The sequence below is a fragment of the Marasmius oreades genome, chromosome 3, assembly GCF_018924745.1.
Source record: "Marasmius oreades isolate 03SP1 chromosome 3, whole genome shotgun sequence".
Lineage (NCBI taxonomy): Eukaryota > Fungi > Basidiomycota > Agaricomycetes > Agaricales > Marasmiaceae > Marasmius > Marasmius oreades.
This window is the reverse complement of record NC_057325.1, coordinates 3,872,136-3,889,347: the sequence shown is the minus strand read 5'-3', so window position 1 is coordinate 3,889,347 and position 17,212 is coordinate 3,872,136. Positions and strand designations below refer to the sequence as shown.

Sequence of the window (17,212 nt, the reverse complement as noted above, 5' to 3'; positions counted from 1 at the left end):
CAGAACATTTTCTACTTCCAGGATATTCAGTTGTGAGCGATACCCATTTTCCCTAGCCCTTCGGACCACTATGTCTTCAGGAATCTCCATCGGTGGATTCGCGGTCATACCTGTCATCTATAACGAGGGGTCCTCCGACCCCTCAATTTCAAAGAAAAAACAGCCTACACAACATTACATCTACGCTCGTGCACAACAGAAAACCAAAAATTCCAAGTCCTCATGGCCTGATGGACGGACGCTCTTTCTGGTGAATGTACCACCGGACGCGACGGAGAGAGAGCTTATGATGCTTTTCAAACCATACGGAACAATTGAGAGGGTCGTGTTTGATCTGGATGGAGAGAAGGAAGAAGAAGAACTGGAGGAAAGCGATGAAGATGAAGACGGAATGGGTGTGGAAACAGTCCCAGCCGACCTGGAAGACAAGGAAGAGGACGAAGGTCCTAGACGGAAACGGAGAAAAATCGTCAAACCTCAGGTTGTTCCGTTACCTGTAAAGACTCGACGGAGATTGCGAAAGACTGGTCAAACAGCACACGTCGTCTTTCTTGATTCTTCCTCGTTGGATCGCTCCCTCTCCATTGCGCCTCAAAAACCTCGTTTGTGGCCTATTTCTGATGAGGAACCTTGCGGTCTAGGGCATTATACCACGTTATACGATTCTTTACGACCGCCGTTGGAGGCAGTTCGTGAGCATGCCGACACGTACATGGAGCTATTTGAATTCGAGCTAGCAAAGACGAAACAAAAATCAAAATATCGCAAAGGAGAAGCAATTGTGGACGAGGATGGATTTACACTGGTCACTCGTGGTGGAGCCTATGGTCAGACTTTGGGGGGAGGAGTTGCAGTTGCAACTAAGAGGTTTCAGGAAACGGGGGAAACGAGCGAGAGGCAGGCAGGAAGGCCAAAGAAGAAGGAGAAAACGAATTTCTACGCCTTTCAGAAGGCGGAGAAACAGCGGAACGGTATGGGCTTTTTGACTCACCTCTTTTTTTTTTTCTCTTTTTACGAATTGTCCTTCATTCAGATCTCATCGAGCTGAAAAAGAAATGGGAACAAGACAAAGCGAAAGTGGAAAAACTAAAAGCGTCACGACATTTCAAGCCCTATTGACCTTCTGCATGGAATGCGTCCTCCTGGGCTTGCACTGACTGTATCTTAGGTATCTTAACCGATGGGTAATCTTATTTTCTTCGGTATCTGAATACAACATTAAAAATGGCTTGAATTTCAAGGTGGGGTATACCCTATTAACATTACTCGAGGAATTGTGATATACATATCCACGGGTTCCCCAAAAGGAAGGAAATTTACGAGGTGAAAATGCTGTCGAAGGGTGAGATTTTGAGAAGTGAAGCATCACGAAGATATCATGGTGAAAGGCCTGGGACACGCAGGAGAGGCTCTCCTAGGGACTCTTTCTGCAGTATCTTAAAATTTTACTGTACTGTACCTTAGGCCTTTGAGCTGTCTACTATATTTCAATTTGAATATTCCCGGTCACGCGTGCTTTCGGCTGTTGCTCCGAGGCGGCAGACTCAGTTTTTGTACTTTACTTGATTGGCATCAAACTACTGTATTATGGAAAAAGATCAACACAACTATGCTCGCACACACCCGGCGCGAGGTGTGACTTGGTTTTAATTGCTTTGTGCTTTGACAACGTTCTTATTTGCTGTCAGCGACATCCCACGCTAGGAATTCTCGATATCTTGCCCCGGTTCCACATACTACGAGTCCAGCGGATTACAACAGCATGCAGCTAAGGAAGAGAACAAATCAACCTTCCATGCGGGAAATCAGTGATGAGGATGAAGGAGAGGAAGAGGTCGAAGAGGAAGAGGATGAGGATGAGGAAGTAGACGGCGAGGAGGAGGTGTACGACGAAGCTGAGGCAGACGTGGACGTCGAAGATGACGATGCTGAGGTGCACGTTGACGCCGATGTGGACGACGCTGAGGTGCACGTTGACGCCGATGTGGACGACGCTGAGGAGGAGGAGGAGCATCGAATGGAGGCAGAGGTAGACGACGACGACGATGCCTCCCTACAACAACCTCGGCTGAAAATTAAGCTCAAACTTCCCGCTGTGCCCAGCTCGACGTCTAACTCCGCGACCCCTGTACCGGAGGAAACACGTATTCGTACAACAGCTTCGTCCAAGAGAAGTGCAGCGGTTCGCTCTCGAAGAAGAATTCAAGGTACTTCCTTTACTGGACCTATGTGGTTGTTATCTGATCATTATTCTAGACATCGACTCGTCCGAAGAGGATGTCGATAAAGCCGGTCCATCACGTTCCACACGGCCGATGACTACTCGTCAAGCAGTTCTCGCAAATGTCGTCGACCCCTCGCATGTTTCATTAGGTGAGAACTTCGGCTTCCAATCGTTTTACCTCAGTTCTAACTTCCAAAGAAACTGATCTAAACTTAGATCCCAATATCGCGTTGCCGTCCGACCACAAGCCAAATCCACGTAAAAAACAACTCAATGAATCGGAGTTGGCTCTCCGAAGGGAAGAGACGGCGCGTAAGCGCAAGAATCTCTCCGAGAAAAAACTGGAAGATGAAAAGTTTGAGACTATCAACCGTCTCCTGAGGAAGCAATCGAAGCCGAGGGCGAAAAAGGGTGCAGGATCAGTGAGTGGTGGTGTCACTCCAGTTAACAGAGGCGGGAAGCGTGTGGGTGGTGGTACTCGAGGCGGCAAAACTTCCAGAGGCGGTCGCTCTGGCTTGGCTACAGCGAAGGCATCTACAGTTGGGTCTGAAGTGGGCGATGAAGAGGGCGCTAACGTCGAGAACGAAGGTGAAGCTAACGACGAAGAAGGTGGCGTAGAAGGGGAAGATGAAGAAGCGGAAGAAGTTGACCATGCTAGTGGGAGTTGGAACGGACATTTGGAGGAGGTTCATCAGATTCCCATGTTCAGATGGATCTCTACATCGCGGCCGGTGGAAACTCAGAAAGGTGAAGCATCACCTCAACAATGGAGCGCTATGGATGTGGATATCCCTGTCACTTCTGCTGCCAATGTCCTTCGGGCTATGGAGGTTGACACCAAACCGCCTTCGAAGGCTGCAGAATTCTCCATGCCTGTCGCCACTACCGTTACGGACGTGACGCCAGTTTCCAACGTTCCTCCTTCCACAACGAAGTCAGAAGATGCGCAGCAACTGAATTCTGGACTAAAGAGAATGACACTTTCTTTCTCAATACCTGCCTCGTTTCTTTCTGAATCGCCATTGGCACAAACTCCCACTTCTATGCCCCCTCCCAGCGGCCCACAAATTTGTGCTGTGGCCGAGTGTAGTTCACCAAGAAAGTACCGCTTAGTGAGCGATTGGACAATCGGTGCTTGTGGGATGGGGCACTTGAAAATCCTAGAGAGCCAGGCCAGATTGAAGGCCGGTGTCGCTTAGGCTGTGGCTCTCAGTTTTGTCGCAAGTATGTTACTCTGTTATCCTGTGTGGTACTTCTTACTGGTTGTACATAATGTTTTCATAACTGTATTCCCGTTCTGCCCTACTGTTGTGGCCTTCTGGTGGTGTTAGTAGCATTGAAGTACATTCTGTCGCTGGAGCTTGCTCAAGTCCCAAGAGTTATATTCTCATGTCTTTGGCGCCTGAAGCCCAGTGAAGATCGACAGTTTTCGTGCCCTTTGTCGCATAATCCCTGCTAGCTCTCGCAGCAGAAAGACTAAGGAGATTCACACCGGGCATAAACCAGGCCCAAGGAGGATGGTGGATTTTAGAATCACGAGCACCAAGGTTGCAAATCTGCTAACGACCAGATGTAGTTTATAGTTTCAGTCCATGGCACCAGAGCTCTATTGACTGGATTGAAGCCGCTATCCTCCGATTTCATGGGACCAGTTCTATTATTTACCGACGGATGATGTGTCTACAGTAAACTAATTACATACTGCTATAGAAAAGTTGATATACTACTAGCATACGAAGAATAAATAGATCCGATAAAAAGCGACGAAAGCCATACGAAGAAAGCCACATAAACGTAAATGAAGCAGACACAACCGCATACCTCTAGCACATGCACTTCTTTTACCTCGCACTGGCAGCAACCATTGCGGGCGTAGTCGGTCGAGAGTGTAACAAAGGTGTGGACATAATCCCATTCTTCTTTCTCGACCACCACGCTCTAGCAAGCCCCCCTCTCCCTTCACCGTTCTCATCAGTCGAGCCCGTAGAACCAGACCCCTTCAGCGAGTGTTCTCCAGCACTATTATGGCCAAGACTACTCGTGCCATCCTCCATACTGTAAACCGACGAAACTTCTCCTGCTGTACCTGAACCAGTACCATAACCGCTCCGTCTGCCTATGGTCCTGTCCCTGTCTCTATCAAGGCCCAAACCACCAACTTGTTCAGCTTTCTCCTTCTCCCTCTCCTGTCTTCGCTTCTCCCTCCTCACTTTCTCCTTCTCTGCATCAACAAACAACTCAAACGGACTTTCCCTCTCCTTATCAATCTGCTCAACTGGTTTGACAACCTTCACCGGATTAAACAACGCCTCGATCAAAATCTCCGTGGTCTTCGGTCCATACGCCAACGGTAACCTCGACACCTCAAACGGCACTTCATACCGACCTTCATCTTCGTCCGTGTCCGAACCTGATGTGCCCGACGCATCGTGATACACGTCGTCTTCGCTATCACCCGGTGAGCCTTCTCCCTGTCCGTGGTGATGATGGTGGTGTGGGTGCTGGCGTTGGTGAGCCTCCCCATCCCTCATCCGAGACCTAGACCGGTTTCGATGTCTATGTTTCGAATGCGGGTGATTGGGATCGGGTATGCTCGCACCCCCGAGTAGATCCATCTCCAACTCCTCCTTATTATAGTATGGGCCCCAAAGTTCCAAAGCTCGTGGACGTGTCCGATAGACATCACTATCCAATAACCCCGCTACTCCATTCATGATCTCGCCTTTGGGAAGAGGGGGCGCAATGTAATCAGAATGGCCGGATATGAAGGTAACTTCAGTTGTCAACTGTCGAGCAAGAAAAAGTCCTCTTCAGCATCGGGACGAATAAAAAAAAAGCTCAAAAGGAAACGTTACTTTGAGCGTCGCATTCGTCTTACTCTTCCTCAACAAATACCTTCTCGTCACCGCTTCTCCTACACCAGCATACTGAGCGAGATCAAGATAAACGGCTCCAAGGCGAGGATTCTGAGGAGCATCGGGGTCGCCTGGTATGACTCTTTGCATAACGACAAGTTTGAGCACGTTTGATTGTAATTCAGACGTCTCCCTGTCGATGTCGAGTTTGACTATAACATCCAGAGAATGTTCCCATGTAACAGCATGTTCCGTAAGCTTATAGTAGGCCGTAATACCTCTAGCTGGTGAATACGTCGGTGTCGGTGCTGGCGAGGAGGAGGAGGAGGAGGATGTGGAACGTGTAGGTGTTTGATCATGGCTCTCGAGGTTATCATTCGTATCCTGGCTGCCAGTTGAAGATGAGGATGGATAAGATAGTGAACTGGCAGCGCTCGATCCAGAGACACTCCGGGGTAACATAAGAAGAGGTGGTGGTGGGGTGAAGCTGACACTGCTGGTATTCCTGCTATCCATACTGCCAGTGGAAGAGACGACGACGGAGGGTATTCCGTTGGTTCCATAATCATGATCCGATACAAACGATGACGCCAACCTAGCTTTTCCACTCACAAGGCCCCCGTCCTCTTCTACTGAGACAACAGACTTCCCCTTTCCCTTCGAAGCTTTCTTCAACGAAGCAGTTCCAGAGACCAGCCCTGCTTTTCCTTGATCCAACTTGTCCACGTTGACTGAAGCTCCAGTGCTCGATTTAACATGTCTGAACTTCCAGCGAACTCCAAACTGGCCGTGTACGAGCGGAACACTTGAAATCTGATGTATTTGAACGTGAACGTGGAATAATGCGCTTCTAGGTAGTAACTGGCGAAGGTGAGCTCGTAAACCCTGTGAGGTGGTTGTTTCTGTCGTCGTCATCGTCGTCTTCTCACTGGTACCGTGGCCGTTGGGAATTCTAGTTGTTGAGTGAGGTATTTTCGTGGGAATAATGTTTTGTTTTCAGTGTCGTATCATCCCCTAAAAATTCGATTTGAGGAAGAGTCGTTGATGAAGTTTACGGCTGTGACGTGGAACAGTGGAAAGTGTCGTAGATGAAACAACAGGAGCATGCGGGAACGGGAACGGTCGTGCCGTTCCATTGATGACATAGATTATACCTCGGCTAGATCACGGCTAGATATTAAGCGTTAACCTTTAAGGTCGATTCATCTTATCTTATCAACTTGAGCAAAGGTGAGGTCAGGGCAAATATTGCACTTCGCTACATTGCTTGCATGCAAAGACTGATATTTTACATCTATACACATGGAGTTAAACAACGTCCATTGCCTCTTTTTCAACCCAACTGGGCTGTGAACTCGATGGCATGTGTAGGTGAAAAGTCCGAAAAAGAAGAGAAAAAAAACCAAACAAAATATCTTCCTTCGTTGTAAGTACTTATATGAATCCGTGAATCAACGCACGGGGAGCGCGAGAGCCCTGAGAGAGAATGAAAAAGTTAATTAGTGTAAAGAGAGAGAGAGAAACAACTCACTCCGATTGCGGCTCGGACATTGCCTGTCGCGCCAGTGCCCGTCGATCCAGTTGTACCACCGACCCCGGTACCAGTTCCAGTCGATCCAGTTGCACCACCGACACCAGCACCAGTTGCGCCAGTACCTGTCGATCCAGTTGCACCACCAACACCAGCACCAGTTGCGCCAGTACCCGTCGATCCAGTTGCACCACCAGCACCAGCACCAGTTGCGCCAGTACCTGTCGATCCAGTTGCACCACCGACCCCGGTACCAGTTTCACCTGTACCGGTTGTTCCAGTACCAGCGCCAGTGCCAGTTGTTCCGGTGCCAGTGCCAGTCGTGCCGGTTGTTCCAGTACCAGCACCAGTTGCACCAGTACCTGTCGTGCCGGTTGTTCCAGTACCAGCACCAGTTGCTCCAGTACCTGTCGTGCCCGTCGCACCAGTGCCAGTACCTGTCGCACCAGTAGCTGTACCAGCCGCGCCCGTTGCCCCAGTTCCAGCAGCCCCGGCGTTGGGATCTTGTGCAACCACTACGCAGTTCCCGAAACCACTGGCTGTAGTAAACGACTAATGAACGAGCGGATAGGATATGTCAGAACTCTAAAGATTTTTCATCGCAATAACCCCCAACTCACCATGACGCAAAGATTACCTGCGGTACCGCCAGTGCATTTCATACCAGCGGGCATCTGGACTGTGATCTGCTCGCTTCCGGTACGGGTTTTTGGGGCCTATAATAGAAGTAGAAGAATGATCGGTGAGGTCGAAGTGAGGTGAATAAGACATCAAGACTAACAAGTTCACCATTCTTGGTTATTGTAACAGGCGTAGCAAAGTTTCCTGTACCATCCGCATCTATACTAGCCTTTTGGATCTTGCGGGACCCGTCAAGGAGACTACAGGGGAGACCGTTGTCAGAGAGCGAGCCAAGCAAAGATAAGAGAAACTCACGGGTTGAAATTATTGATAGTCATAGTTATCGACCCATCAGCGTTCGGTGTAATCGTCTGCGAGCTATCGAGGTTCTGTGCAATATCCACCTTTCCACAGGGTTTACGCCCTGTACGCTGGGAATCTGCCCGAATGGGTGCCCCTGCAACACCCATAGCAGGTGAAACGACAGCGTGGCCTTTGACTTCTACCATCAAGGCGAGAGAGAGAGCAATGAAAGTGAAGGATCTAGATAGCGACAACATGATTGGATAAACCGTTTGGATTCAAAAAGTGGATCTGAACTCCGGAGTCAAGTAAGAAGATTCGAAGGAAGAGTTTCTGAAAGGTTGAAAGGGTGGACCTGCCCTGAGAAAAGTGTACTGAAGGGGTGAAGAGGAGACTGAGGCTGGAGAAACTTAGAAGCCTGAGTAGCCAACCTTTTATACGCGGGTCGGAGCTTCCCGCGGAGAAAGGAGATGTATTCTCGACACCGGCCATCTGTTTCGTTGCTTCGTTGCGACACAAAGTGCAAGGTGTCGCGAGCTGTCTGCAGAAAAGGAGTTGTATTCTTGACACCGGCCATCTGTTTGATGCTTCGTTGCGACACAAAACGCGAGGTGTCACGAGCCCCACGACTGACCATCGCGATGGCCGCGGCTGGTTCGTCATTGTTGTTTTTTAACATGCAAATGACCTGAGACCGTTGTTGTTGCCATCCTGCTCCTTGTCCTCGAATAAGAACCACCGCGGACCCCAGTAAATCTATTCCAGAGAACCACTAATCGGGGATGGATTCCATAGCAGCGGAGGTCGGGTGGAATCAGACGTTGGAGAATTCTAATTGCGACGAAGTGTTATCACATTCGTCCATTTGATGGTTTGTCGTGGGACAGTTGTCAAGTCACCGTAAAATGTATAACAAATTCAAATTGCTGTTTGGAAAGGCAAGGGAAGAAAAAGAAGTCGTGACTCAACTTGAACGCACCGTATAGAAACGAACAATACAGTCGCATCTGATAACATTCAAGCACTCCAAGCATTTGAATCCATTCATCAATCCATAATTTCGCAACTGTTAATGGGAATCATATGATGAGCAAGGGGGAGCGGACCACGCATACAAAAAAGAACTCCCGTAGCTTGTGACGAATAGGGAGGACTCCTGGCAATAGGAACAAATGCCTGCCGCTCCTATAAAATTAGAAGGCAATTAAAAGGGGTCCCCACGGATAAACAGGTACCGGTCCGGGTAAAACGCTGAGGTGAAGTCCGGATAATGCTTTCCCTTTTGGGATGGGACCGGCATGAGGCATTTTCGCATTGCCAGGGGTCCTAATAGGGGATGTTCATCGTCAAAGTGATTTTGATCAGCTGATCTTCTTCGTGATCCTCATTGGCGGGATACAAAGCCCGTGAGGCAACGACAGCTGTGGGGTGACAGGTTTGGAGAGATTGCCGCTGTTGTAATACGATTTTGAGAGCCACGAACCGGGTCTTCGAATAAAAGCGCATGAACAGAAACCGCAAACGTACGTAACCTACTACGGGTGCTGTTATTCGCGGTAGCTTCGTCCTTCCTACCAGCCGTACTTGAATGTAGATTTCCTAACGAGACTTAAGCGTGTCCAAAAACAATCGCGAAGAGCCTTCATGACTGGAGTGTCGTGTAGTCAACCAAAATTGATGAGTCGACCACATTCCGAACGGCAGAGACACCCGCTACTGATCACATCAGTATGGAAGAGTGACAGAAGGGCAACGACAAACGGACTTACAAACGGCACCATGTACTGAAAAACTGTATGATGGAGATGGAGATATCTGCTAGCGTCATTTTCGAGACGACGAGACGACGATCTGTGCCGCTGTGCTGATGATATAATATTATGTAAGGCTTATGTGAGCCCCCCCACATTTCGCTTGTTCCCTAGTGGCATGCTATACAGAAATCCCTCTGCCAGGAACTATTCCATCCCAAACGCAAGTCCACTATCGAGTTCTATACGCAATTTTCATCAAAAGTTCTTCCCTTCTCACACTCAAACGCGGTTGACGAGTTTACCTACCATCGCAGAAGAGCTTTGCGTCGCCCACGTCTTTCTCAAGAATGAATCTTGCCGATTTGGATTACCAGCGTTCAAAATTCTGGGAGCTTCCTGGGCGATATTTTCTGCATTGGCCGAGAAACTGAAACTCGACCTGAATGCATATGAAATGGATCTCGAGTCGTTCAAAGGACGGTTGGCGTCGATGGATGAAGAAGAAAAGGTCACTTTGTATACAGCGACGGACGGTAAGTACCAAGTGTACGTATATTCCAAATCTATCACATTTATGCAGTCGGAATTATGTAACAGGAAATCATGGAAAAGCTGTTGCGCACATTGCAAAGATGCTTAGCCTACATGCAAAGGTCTTCGTGCCCGAAGCAGTCTCGGAAACCTCTCGAAGACATATACAGGGTGAAGGTGCAGAGGTCATAATAGTACATGCAGACTACGACGAAACCGTTCAGAGAGCTGCTAAAGAAGCAGCAGAAAACGGAGGGCTTTTGATCCAAGATACATCCTGGCCTGGCTATGAAGAAGTACCCAAGGTAAACCTTTGAAGTAATTCTCTCTCCAAAAGAATAAACTGACCGATACCTCTTTGAAGCTCATCGTTCAAGGATATTCGACTCTTTTCTCAGAGGTGGCCGATCAACTTGCCGATCAAGGCATCTCACCCTCCCTCATTGTCGTACCTGTGGGTGTAGGCTCCCTAGCCCACTCGGCCGTTCAGTTCTATCGCTCTGGCGTCCTTTCTTCAGTGTCACCGCCTTCGATCCTCGCAGTAGAACCTCACACGGCAGCTTGCCTCAACACTAGCCTTCACATTGGGAAAAATACACCCATACAAACTAGCCACACGGTCATGGCCGGTCTCAACTGTGGTACTGTATCTCATACAGCTTGGCCTGATCTCCTCTCCGGTGTGGATTTGTCTATTATAGTATCGGATGATGAAGTCTCGAAAGCGGTAGAAGATTTGAAGGTCCTTGGGGTTCGTGCAGGTCCTTGTGGAGCCGCACCCCTGGCAGCACTACGAGCCTTACCGGATGGCGTCCTTGATCCATCGACCGTGGTTGTTTTGATATGCACAGAAGGGCAAATCTGATCGCGCCATTCACCGCTTCGGATTGTCCCTCGCGCGTTCCTGGTCTTGGTCGTGAGGAATTTTCCACTATGATGCGTCGTTGAAAGGTAGTTCAGATCCTCTTGATCTCAGGTTAGCGGTGTGTTAACCTACATCGCTGCGGCTATCGCATTCGTTACCGGCACTACTACCAACGAGAGCATTTCTCAATAAGGGACGAGACTTGGAAAGCCCACGTTGACGTCCGACCCTCGAATCTTCGGGTTTCCAGTCTATTTCACGCGACGGTCGAACTAAACATCAAAAACGGCCCTTTCTCGGTTTCTTCAATACAATCAGCACCTCCACGCTGTTCCGGGCGGTATCGTCTGAATTACGTCGATGACACACAAGACTTTTTCTCTTCCCGACATTTACGCCCTCTACAAGTCCATGTCGGTCCTCACCGCGATACGCTTGTTATTCGGAATCCCATCGCTTAAAAGTTCTCATGATCGACTACTACATACATAAAAACAGCCTTCACATAAGCTCTAAGCGAGTCTTTGAAGGTTCTGAGTCGTTTACAATGCTCTTTGTGCCTACGGTTCTTTTCCTTGCTTCTGCGTTGGTAGCGAAAGTCTCGGCGCACGGATATGTGCCCCAGATCAAGATTGGGAGTCAGTATATACCTGGATGGGATATTACGAAAGGTGTGTACTCTATCATCCGAAAGGATATCTAACCATCGGTACTCATCTTGATCGTCTAGACCCGTATACTACCCCTCAAGTAAGTGGTCACTGACCCCTCTTCCCCTCCGAAAACTCGCCAAGAGCTCATCTGTGTCGCTTTGACTTGGGCTTTTTCTTAGCCGTTACGAGTAGTCCGTGGAACTAAACTCGTAAGTTTAAGTTGTGCGTTATCGTACACACTACGTAGGGCTAACGCGGTTCTTTCATGACATGTAGGATTCTGGGTTCATCTCCGATCCCACTTCCCCCGATATCACCTGTTCGATTGGAAACCAGAAGCTTCCTCCTGTACGCCTTCCTCTTCCTCCTCCACCTCACGGTATACAACTCTCACAAAAAACTCACAAAGGGTCCAATTGAAGCCACAGTCGCAGCTGGTGGACAGGTCACGATGCTCTGGAACACTTGGCCACTGGGACATTACGGACCTGTTTTGAATTATATGGCAAGGTGTCCCGGTAGTGATTGTTCGACTTGGAAAGGTGATTCTGGGTCGCCTTGGTTTAAGGTGAGGGGATTGGGTGTTAGCAATCGCAGATTGAACTTTTGCGCTGATGATGATGCATGATGCGCGACACTTAGGTCCAACAAGACGTGTACAAGAATGGGGAATGGGCGTCTGACACGCTCGCGAAGGGTAATTTTAGTTATACGGTTAATATTCCGAGGAATATCGCGCCTGGGGCTTATGTGAGTTGTTTACTCTTTCCGTTATAGACTATAGTGAAACCGATTGTGACATCCTGCAAACAGTTGTTGCGACACGAGAATCTAGCTCTGCACGGTGCTAGTTCCGTCGGAGGAGCTCAGTTCTACCCAGGTTCGTACTTGATGTATTTTTTCAACGACTCGGAAAAGACCTGACTCTTTTTTACGATGTTGGTAGTTTGTGTTCAGCTTACAGGTGTGTGATTACATGCGATCGTGAATGCGTGCTTGATGATTCATGTATTGTGGTTTACTAGTCACCGGAGGCGGCTCGCTCAAGCCATCCGGTCTGAGTTTCCCTGGCACATACAAGGTCTGTTAGCGCGAATTTACTGGTTTGCTATTGTATACATGGTGTTCACCCACGTTGTGGTAGGCTACTGATCCTGGTATTCTTTTCAATGTTTACCAAGGCGATGCTGCCAACCAGGTATGACTTGATTTTGTTTGGACGGAGTCGGTGCTGATCACGGTAAACGCAGAAATACGTCCCTCCTGGTGGAGCTGTTTATTCTGGATTGAACTGAAGTCGAGGGGAATGAGTTAATAAATGCCTTTGCGACGGATGGTTGAATCTCAATACAAACATTAAACTAACTATCGATTCCTCTACACAAGCCAATCACCAAGGAACTTCCCCGTCAACATTCCAAAACTTGCCTGTGGTCCAATGGTCCGTAAGCATCTTGTACGCGTAAAAAAGAAAAGCAAAAACATACCCGTCTTCTCATCATCCTCGGGACCCAAAAGACTCCAATCAATCAACGGTTTCGCGCCCTCTGCAGGTGTCTTTCCCCCAGGCATATAACCATTTAGCTTGGTCGTCGTAAACCCAGGGCACAAACAGTTAACTTTAATCCTATCCTTCTTGAGATCCCTCGCCAACGCAATCGAATACATGTTCATCGCCGCTTTCGAAGTGCAGTAGGCAGCAAAAGTCGTAAAACCTTTATCACTTGTTTGATACGTGCCAGAGGCCCACTCCATAGAGTTTTGAACGATATTTCCGTAACCCGGTTTCGCTTTGCGTAATAGTGGGAGGAACGCGGTGGTGGTTTGGATGAGACCGAAGACGTTGGTTTCGAAGACGGAGCGAATGACGGATATGGGCATTTCAGAGGCGGTTTGGGGGTGGGCCATCCCGCTTATTCCTGATGAAGGAAAAGGGCGGGCGATTAGACAGAAGACTATTGCTTAGTGTTGCGCGTGAACGCACCTGCGTTGTTGACAAGAACGTCTAGTCTTCCTTCGGCTTTTCCGATAACGTCTCGCGCAGCTTCGATGGATTTGAGATCTTCTACATTGAGTTGGACGAATTTGACATCTAGGTTGTGTTCTTTCTTGAGCTTTTCCCTAAGGAAAGTCGTGGGCTAGTATCATTACAGAGTGAGATCAGAGCAAACTTACTGAGCTTCCCTTCCAGCGGCCTCATTTCTCGCAGCCAAATAGACGGTTTGACCCTTCTCTGCGAGACCTTTGACAATCTCGTACCCGATTCCAGTGTTGGAACCTGTAACGAGAATAACGCGTTTGTAATCGTCGGACATAGGTGATGGTGATGACAGGATCCTTCCTCAATCATCTGCTGCTGCTTTTATATGACCTTGCTGAGGCGGCTCCCATCCGAGTCATTGAGCTCGGAAAGCTACCGGTCGGTAAATCTAGTTCTCACATACTATCGGCTAATAGACTAATCTATCCGAAAGCTGTTCGGAGTGCTAGAAGACATTTGCGGAATGGGTCCTGGATTTTGACATCGACGACGGTGTCAGAGAATGGTGGGCGAGGAAAGTAGACAGCTACTAATCCCACGGTCCCTCTATGCTCCCCTTTCCTCGGTCAGGGCATCAAACGCTATATCTGCTGTTGCATCAATCTATTCAGAGAAGACTATAACAGAGTCAGTCCATCTGTTCTTAATGGCCAATGGCTGGAGTCTCGGGATCCTTACGTCGTCCGGTTTAAGTCGTCCGTGCTATAACGGAGTCGCCACAGATACGTTTTGAAAGGCAGTTTTACCTATGGCCAATGACTGGTGTCTTTGCTCCTCGGCATCCTTACGTTGACCTGCTCACGATCTCTGGTTCGTAATACCATGTCTTCAATATATCTCTGGTCGGACGTAATAGGTGTGTTATGTTATCCACACTTTGCAGAAAGAATTACCAGACGTTTACAAGTCAGAGTACTTCCTTAGAATGGCCGTTTTTCCTTGCACTAACCCTTGGCTTGCCGAACTTTCCTATGAATGAATTTTCCAAGTTTACTGCTTCTCTTATAGATAAATTGATCTGGTGCCATGGACGTCGACTCTTATAAGAGTTTTCATCCCATGTTCCCGTTTGAACCGCGTTATGCAACTACCCTCTTTGCTTCCATTCATATTCGGCGTCAACTTCCGCAACGGCAGCAGATGCGATCCTCAGCCCTGTCTTTTGGAGACCACCGTTTAATGACCGACCCGTCTGGTGGTGTCATCTCCCCTAAACCGAACTCCGGAGCAATCAAAGGCAATCCGGAAGGCTTTCGATCCGACAAACTAGTAATCGTCGGACATGCATGGGTGATGTGAAGATAGTTGATGTGTGTATGCAGAACTCTATGCCCAGGATTCGAATCTTTATACTTATAGCACCAAATGTCCGCGCAATTATTTAAAAGATCAGTACAGAATTTACAGCGTATCTTAAAGCGTCCCAAATAAGCCAACAAACTAAAGCAGGAGTAATACCACAGGGACGAGAACGACAGCTGTAGAAGAAAGGGACAAAGATTCTGCGCCGTTACCGTCATTCTGAGACGACATGATGAAACCAACACCCTTCGGAGTAAAAGATGCGTTCACTGTCATCTTCCTTACTAGACCATCGGGGCTGTTATCGCTGCCGGTCGGTAAGGCTGCTTGAGCTGAGCCCGAGCTAGCAGTGGAAATGGAAATAGGGATGGAAGGAGGAGTTCCCGAGGTACTAGAAGCTGGTGAGACAACACTGGATTGCGTCGACGAAGTGGTACCTATAGTACCGGTTGACGGGGTCCCATTTTGGACTGTCGTCACCTCCGTCTCGATGTCTACCGGGTTGAAAAGGGTAATTAGTATATGATGAGGGAGCCAAGGTGAATGTGATCACCAACATTTAGCAAAGTCAGGGAATTTGAAATCTTGTTCGACATACGGCTGAGTCTTGTTGAAAGCAACTCCAATAGGAACAATGTGCTAAAGGAATCATGGAATGAGAACGAAAAACGAAAGCTTCTATATTCTCATATAGATACCTTAAACGCAGCTCTCAACTGGGGATAGAAATTGATTGCCTGTTGCATTGTCAGGTTGTTCGTCTCGTGTGCGAGAAGGATTGCTCCTCGCTATACAGGCCCTTATGTTAGAACCTCGTTACAATGACACAAAACAGAATGGCTTTACCGTGCTGAATGTTCCATTATTAGCAGCCTCGATGAAATTAAGATAGCTTTTCTGAATATTAGCCTCCTCGACTTCTCCCGACGGGCCAGGAACGCTATCGTTAGTGTCGAATTGCCACAGAATATTTGTGAGCCCGAGGCTATTAGATATAGCACGAATGCGATCATCGATGTCACCGAAGGGTGGCTATGAAGGTTGAGATGAGGGCGCAATGAAGACGGGAGCGAGCAAACAGATTGATGCACCCTGAAGCATGTAGGTGTAGCGCCAGTGAGGAGCTTGATAGCTTGCATCTACATAGACCATGCTCCGTGAGCAACCTAGGCATATATGATGTAAAGACCGACAGCTATCGGTTTCATAGATAACGCAATCAGTTGTTTTGTCAACTGGCATCGAAATTCATACGCACTATAATAGATCTCCGCGAATGCATCTTCGTTACTCAAGGTTGTCACTGATTGAGAACATTAGTAGGCGGGAGATCGTCATTAAGCCCTGATCCGTACTTTGAGGGTGAGACCAGGTATCTTCAAGGAATGAGGGTGATCAGAGACCGATTCGAAATCGGGCAACTGTTGGACATCTACTCACGAACACAAATTTCGTGACCTGACAGACAGGATACTGAGCATCATCCAAAGCGCCAATCACCGAGAATACAAACCGTCATCCATCGCTCGCTTGGCTTGCAACGGCCAGGTCAACACGTTACTCCCGATGAAGAACATAGCTGTAGTAGAGAAACGTCAGAAATAAAAATGATTTGCAAGACCGGGTTACGACGTACTCGCTTTCTGTTTCTGCGCTGTAAGATGGTCGTAGAACGCGTTATGCGAACAATTAGGCCCGTCGTCGAAACCATATCCAAGGGTTTGAGGCTAACAAAAGAAAGTTTGATGCCTTGACAGGCTGAATGAGAAGAGGGGCACGCACCTCGGGGACCAAACTGATATCTGCAAGAACGTCCTTCGCCTTGGGTTGGGTACATAGTGTCGCCGTCCACCAGCAATCAGAATCCTGATCAGTGTCGTAATTATCTATGTCCCCCTCCTTCTACAATGTAAACAATAAGTCAGGAGAAAACACCATTTCCAAAGCGCTTCATATTCTGCTCACTTTCGGAGCAATATCCGGAATCTTGCTCGATATTTCTTCAAATTTCGCGCGTGCAACATCATCATTCTCAAGTATGGTCGCTTTCGTGAAAACTTGCGGAAATTTAGGTATTTCCTCCTCAATCGGTGGGAAATTGTAAGTCGTACACTGCTCCGCAGGGTCTGATATATGAGAGTCAACACTAAAAAGGGTCGAGGCAGGTCATGCTTCGCTCACCAGAAATAGCTGATTGTTCCGCCACCGTGGTTCGATCAATGGCCGATGCTACACTGAGCAGGGATGCCAGGACTACTGCAGTGGTGAACATGTTTGGATTCCTCATAAAGATCAACTTTGTTGTGTCGTTTCTAAACCGCACACCACCAGACGAGATTCGTGGACCAGCACGATAGTAGCGGGGAAAGGAGTGGATTATGGTGAGGAAGAGAAATAAAGGAGAAAGGGACAACAAAGGGACAAGGCCATTCCGTCTTATATAGTTATCAAGTTCAAGCCATCCGGGTCCGTCCACGTTGCCGGGCCGAGGACATTCATCAACAATGATTTTATTGTTTGTTCCTACAACGA

The 17,212-nt window shown here is 48.2% G+C and overlaps 9 protein-coding genes across 9 annotated transcripts; 4 read left to right on the top strand and 5 right to left on the bottom strand.

The window, feature by feature from the left end:
- Positions 1 to 70: 70 nt before the first annotated feature.
- On the top strand, positions 71 to 1,048 carry E1B28_006639 (uncharacterized protein; the record flags this gene model as incomplete). Its single annotated transcript, XM_043151330.1, has 1 exon — positions 71 to 1,048. One exon carries the CDS (start codon positions 71 to 73, stop codon positions 1,046 to 1,048), a length of 978 nt encoding a protein of 325 aa, XP_043012425.1.
- A 539-nt stretch (positions 1,049 to 1,587) lies between these two features.
- Positions 1,588 to 3,423, top strand: E1B28_006638 (uncharacterized protein; the record flags this gene model as incomplete). The annotated part of the gene is made up of 4 exons (XM_043151329.1): positions 1,588 to 1,633; positions 1,689 to 2,207; positions 2,257 to 2,373; positions 2,441 to 3,423. The coding sequence occupies 4 exons, from the start codon at positions 1,588 to 1,590 to the stop codon at positions 3,421 to 3,423; spliced, it is 1,665 nt and encodes a 554-aa protein (XP_043012424.1).
- A 442-nt stretch (positions 3,424 to 3,865) lies between these two features.
- Positions 3,866 to 6,194, bottom strand: E1B28_006637 (uncharacterized protein). The gene is made up of 2 exons (XM_043151328.1): positions 5,080 to 6,194; positions 3,866 to 5,010 (listed from the first exon to the last, which is right to left on the bottom strand). Exons 1-2 carry the CDS (start codon positions 5,992 to 5,994, stop codon positions 4,066 to 4,068), a joined length of 1,860 nt encoding a protein of 619 aa, XP_043012423.1. The 5' UTR covers positions 5,995 to 6,194; the 3' UTR covers positions 3,866 to 4,065.
- Positions 6,195 to 6,513: 319 nt separating this feature from the next.
- On the bottom strand, positions 6,514 to 7,791 carry E1B28_006636 (uncharacterized protein; the record flags this gene model as incomplete). The annotated part of the gene is made up of 5 exons (XM_043151327.1): positions 6,514 to 6,555; positions 6,611 to 7,162; positions 7,231 to 7,326; positions 7,392 to 7,491; positions 7,547 to 7,791. 5 exons carry the CDS (start codon positions 7,789 to 7,791, stop codon positions 6,514 to 6,516), a joined length of 1,035 nt encoding a protein of 344 aa, XP_043012422.1.
- Positions 7,792 to 7,838: 47 nt separating this feature from the next.
- Positions 7,839 to 8,213, bottom strand: E1B28_006635 (uncharacterized protein; the record flags this gene model as incomplete). Its single annotated transcript, XM_043151326.1, has 2 exons — positions 7,839 to 7,908; positions 7,966 to 8,213. The coding sequence occupies 2 exons, from the start codon at positions 8,211 to 8,213 to the stop codon at positions 7,839 to 7,841; spliced, it is 318 nt and encodes a 105-aa protein (XP_043012421.1).
- A 1,250-nt stretch (positions 8,214 to 9,463) lies between these two features.
- Positions 9,464 to 10,684, top strand: E1B28_006634 (uncharacterized protein; the record flags this gene model as incomplete). Its single annotated transcript, XM_043151325.1, has 3 exons — positions 9,464 to 9,821; positions 9,886 to 10,124; positions 10,184 to 10,684. The coding sequence occupies 3 exons, from the start codon at positions 9,464 to 9,466 to the stop codon at positions 10,682 to 10,684; spliced, it is 1,098 nt and encodes a 365-aa protein (XP_043012420.1).
- A 469-nt stretch (positions 10,685 to 11,153) lies between these two features.
- On the top strand, positions 11,154 to 12,632 carry E1B28_006633 (uncharacterized protein; the record flags this gene model as incomplete). The annotated part of the gene is made up of 11 exons (XM_043151324.1): positions 11,154 to 11,355; positions 11,415 to 11,434; positions 11,517 to 11,546; positions 11,614 to 11,685; positions 11,747 to 11,905; positions 11,980 to 12,087; positions 12,151 to 12,217; positions 12,284 to 12,301; positions 12,363 to 12,418; positions 12,482 to 12,535; positions 12,588 to 12,632. 11 exons carry the CDS (start codon positions 11,154 to 11,156, stop codon positions 12,630 to 12,632), a joined length of 831 nt encoding a protein of 276 aa, XP_043012419.1.
- Positions 12,633 to 12,727: 95 nt separating this feature from the next.
- E1B28_006632 (uncharacterized protein) lies at positions 12,728 to 13,662 on the bottom strand (the record flags this gene model as incomplete). Its single annotated transcript, XM_043151323.1, has 4 exons — positions 13,513 to 13,662; positions 13,322 to 13,458; positions 12,825 to 13,256; positions 12,728 to 12,765 (listed from the first exon to the last, which is right to left on the bottom strand). The coding sequence occupies exons 1-4, from the start codon at positions 13,650 to 13,652 to the stop codon at positions 12,728 to 12,730; spliced, it is 747 nt and encodes a 248-aa protein (XP_043012418.1). The 5' UTR covers positions 13,653 to 13,662.
- Positions 13,663 to 14,751: 1,089 nt separating this feature from the next.
- Positions 14,752 to 17,073, bottom strand: E1B28_006631 (uncharacterized protein). The gene is made up of 13 exons (XM_043151322.1): positions 16,862 to 17,073; positions 16,646 to 16,806; positions 16,463 to 16,582; positions 16,317 to 16,407; positions 16,194 to 16,259; positions 16,121 to 16,138; positions 16,036 to 16,056; positions 15,937 to 15,983; positions 15,772 to 15,819; positions 15,527 to 15,712; positions 15,379 to 15,468; positions 15,238 to 15,319; positions 14,752 to 15,174 (listed from the first exon to the last, which is right to left on the bottom strand). Exons 1-13 carry the CDS (start codon positions 16,965 to 16,967, stop codon positions 14,819 to 14,821), a joined length of 1,392 nt encoding a protein of 463 aa, XP_043012417.1. The 5' UTR covers positions 16,968 to 17,073; the 3' UTR covers positions 14,752 to 14,818.
- Positions 17,074 to 17,212: the final 139 nt, after the last annotated feature.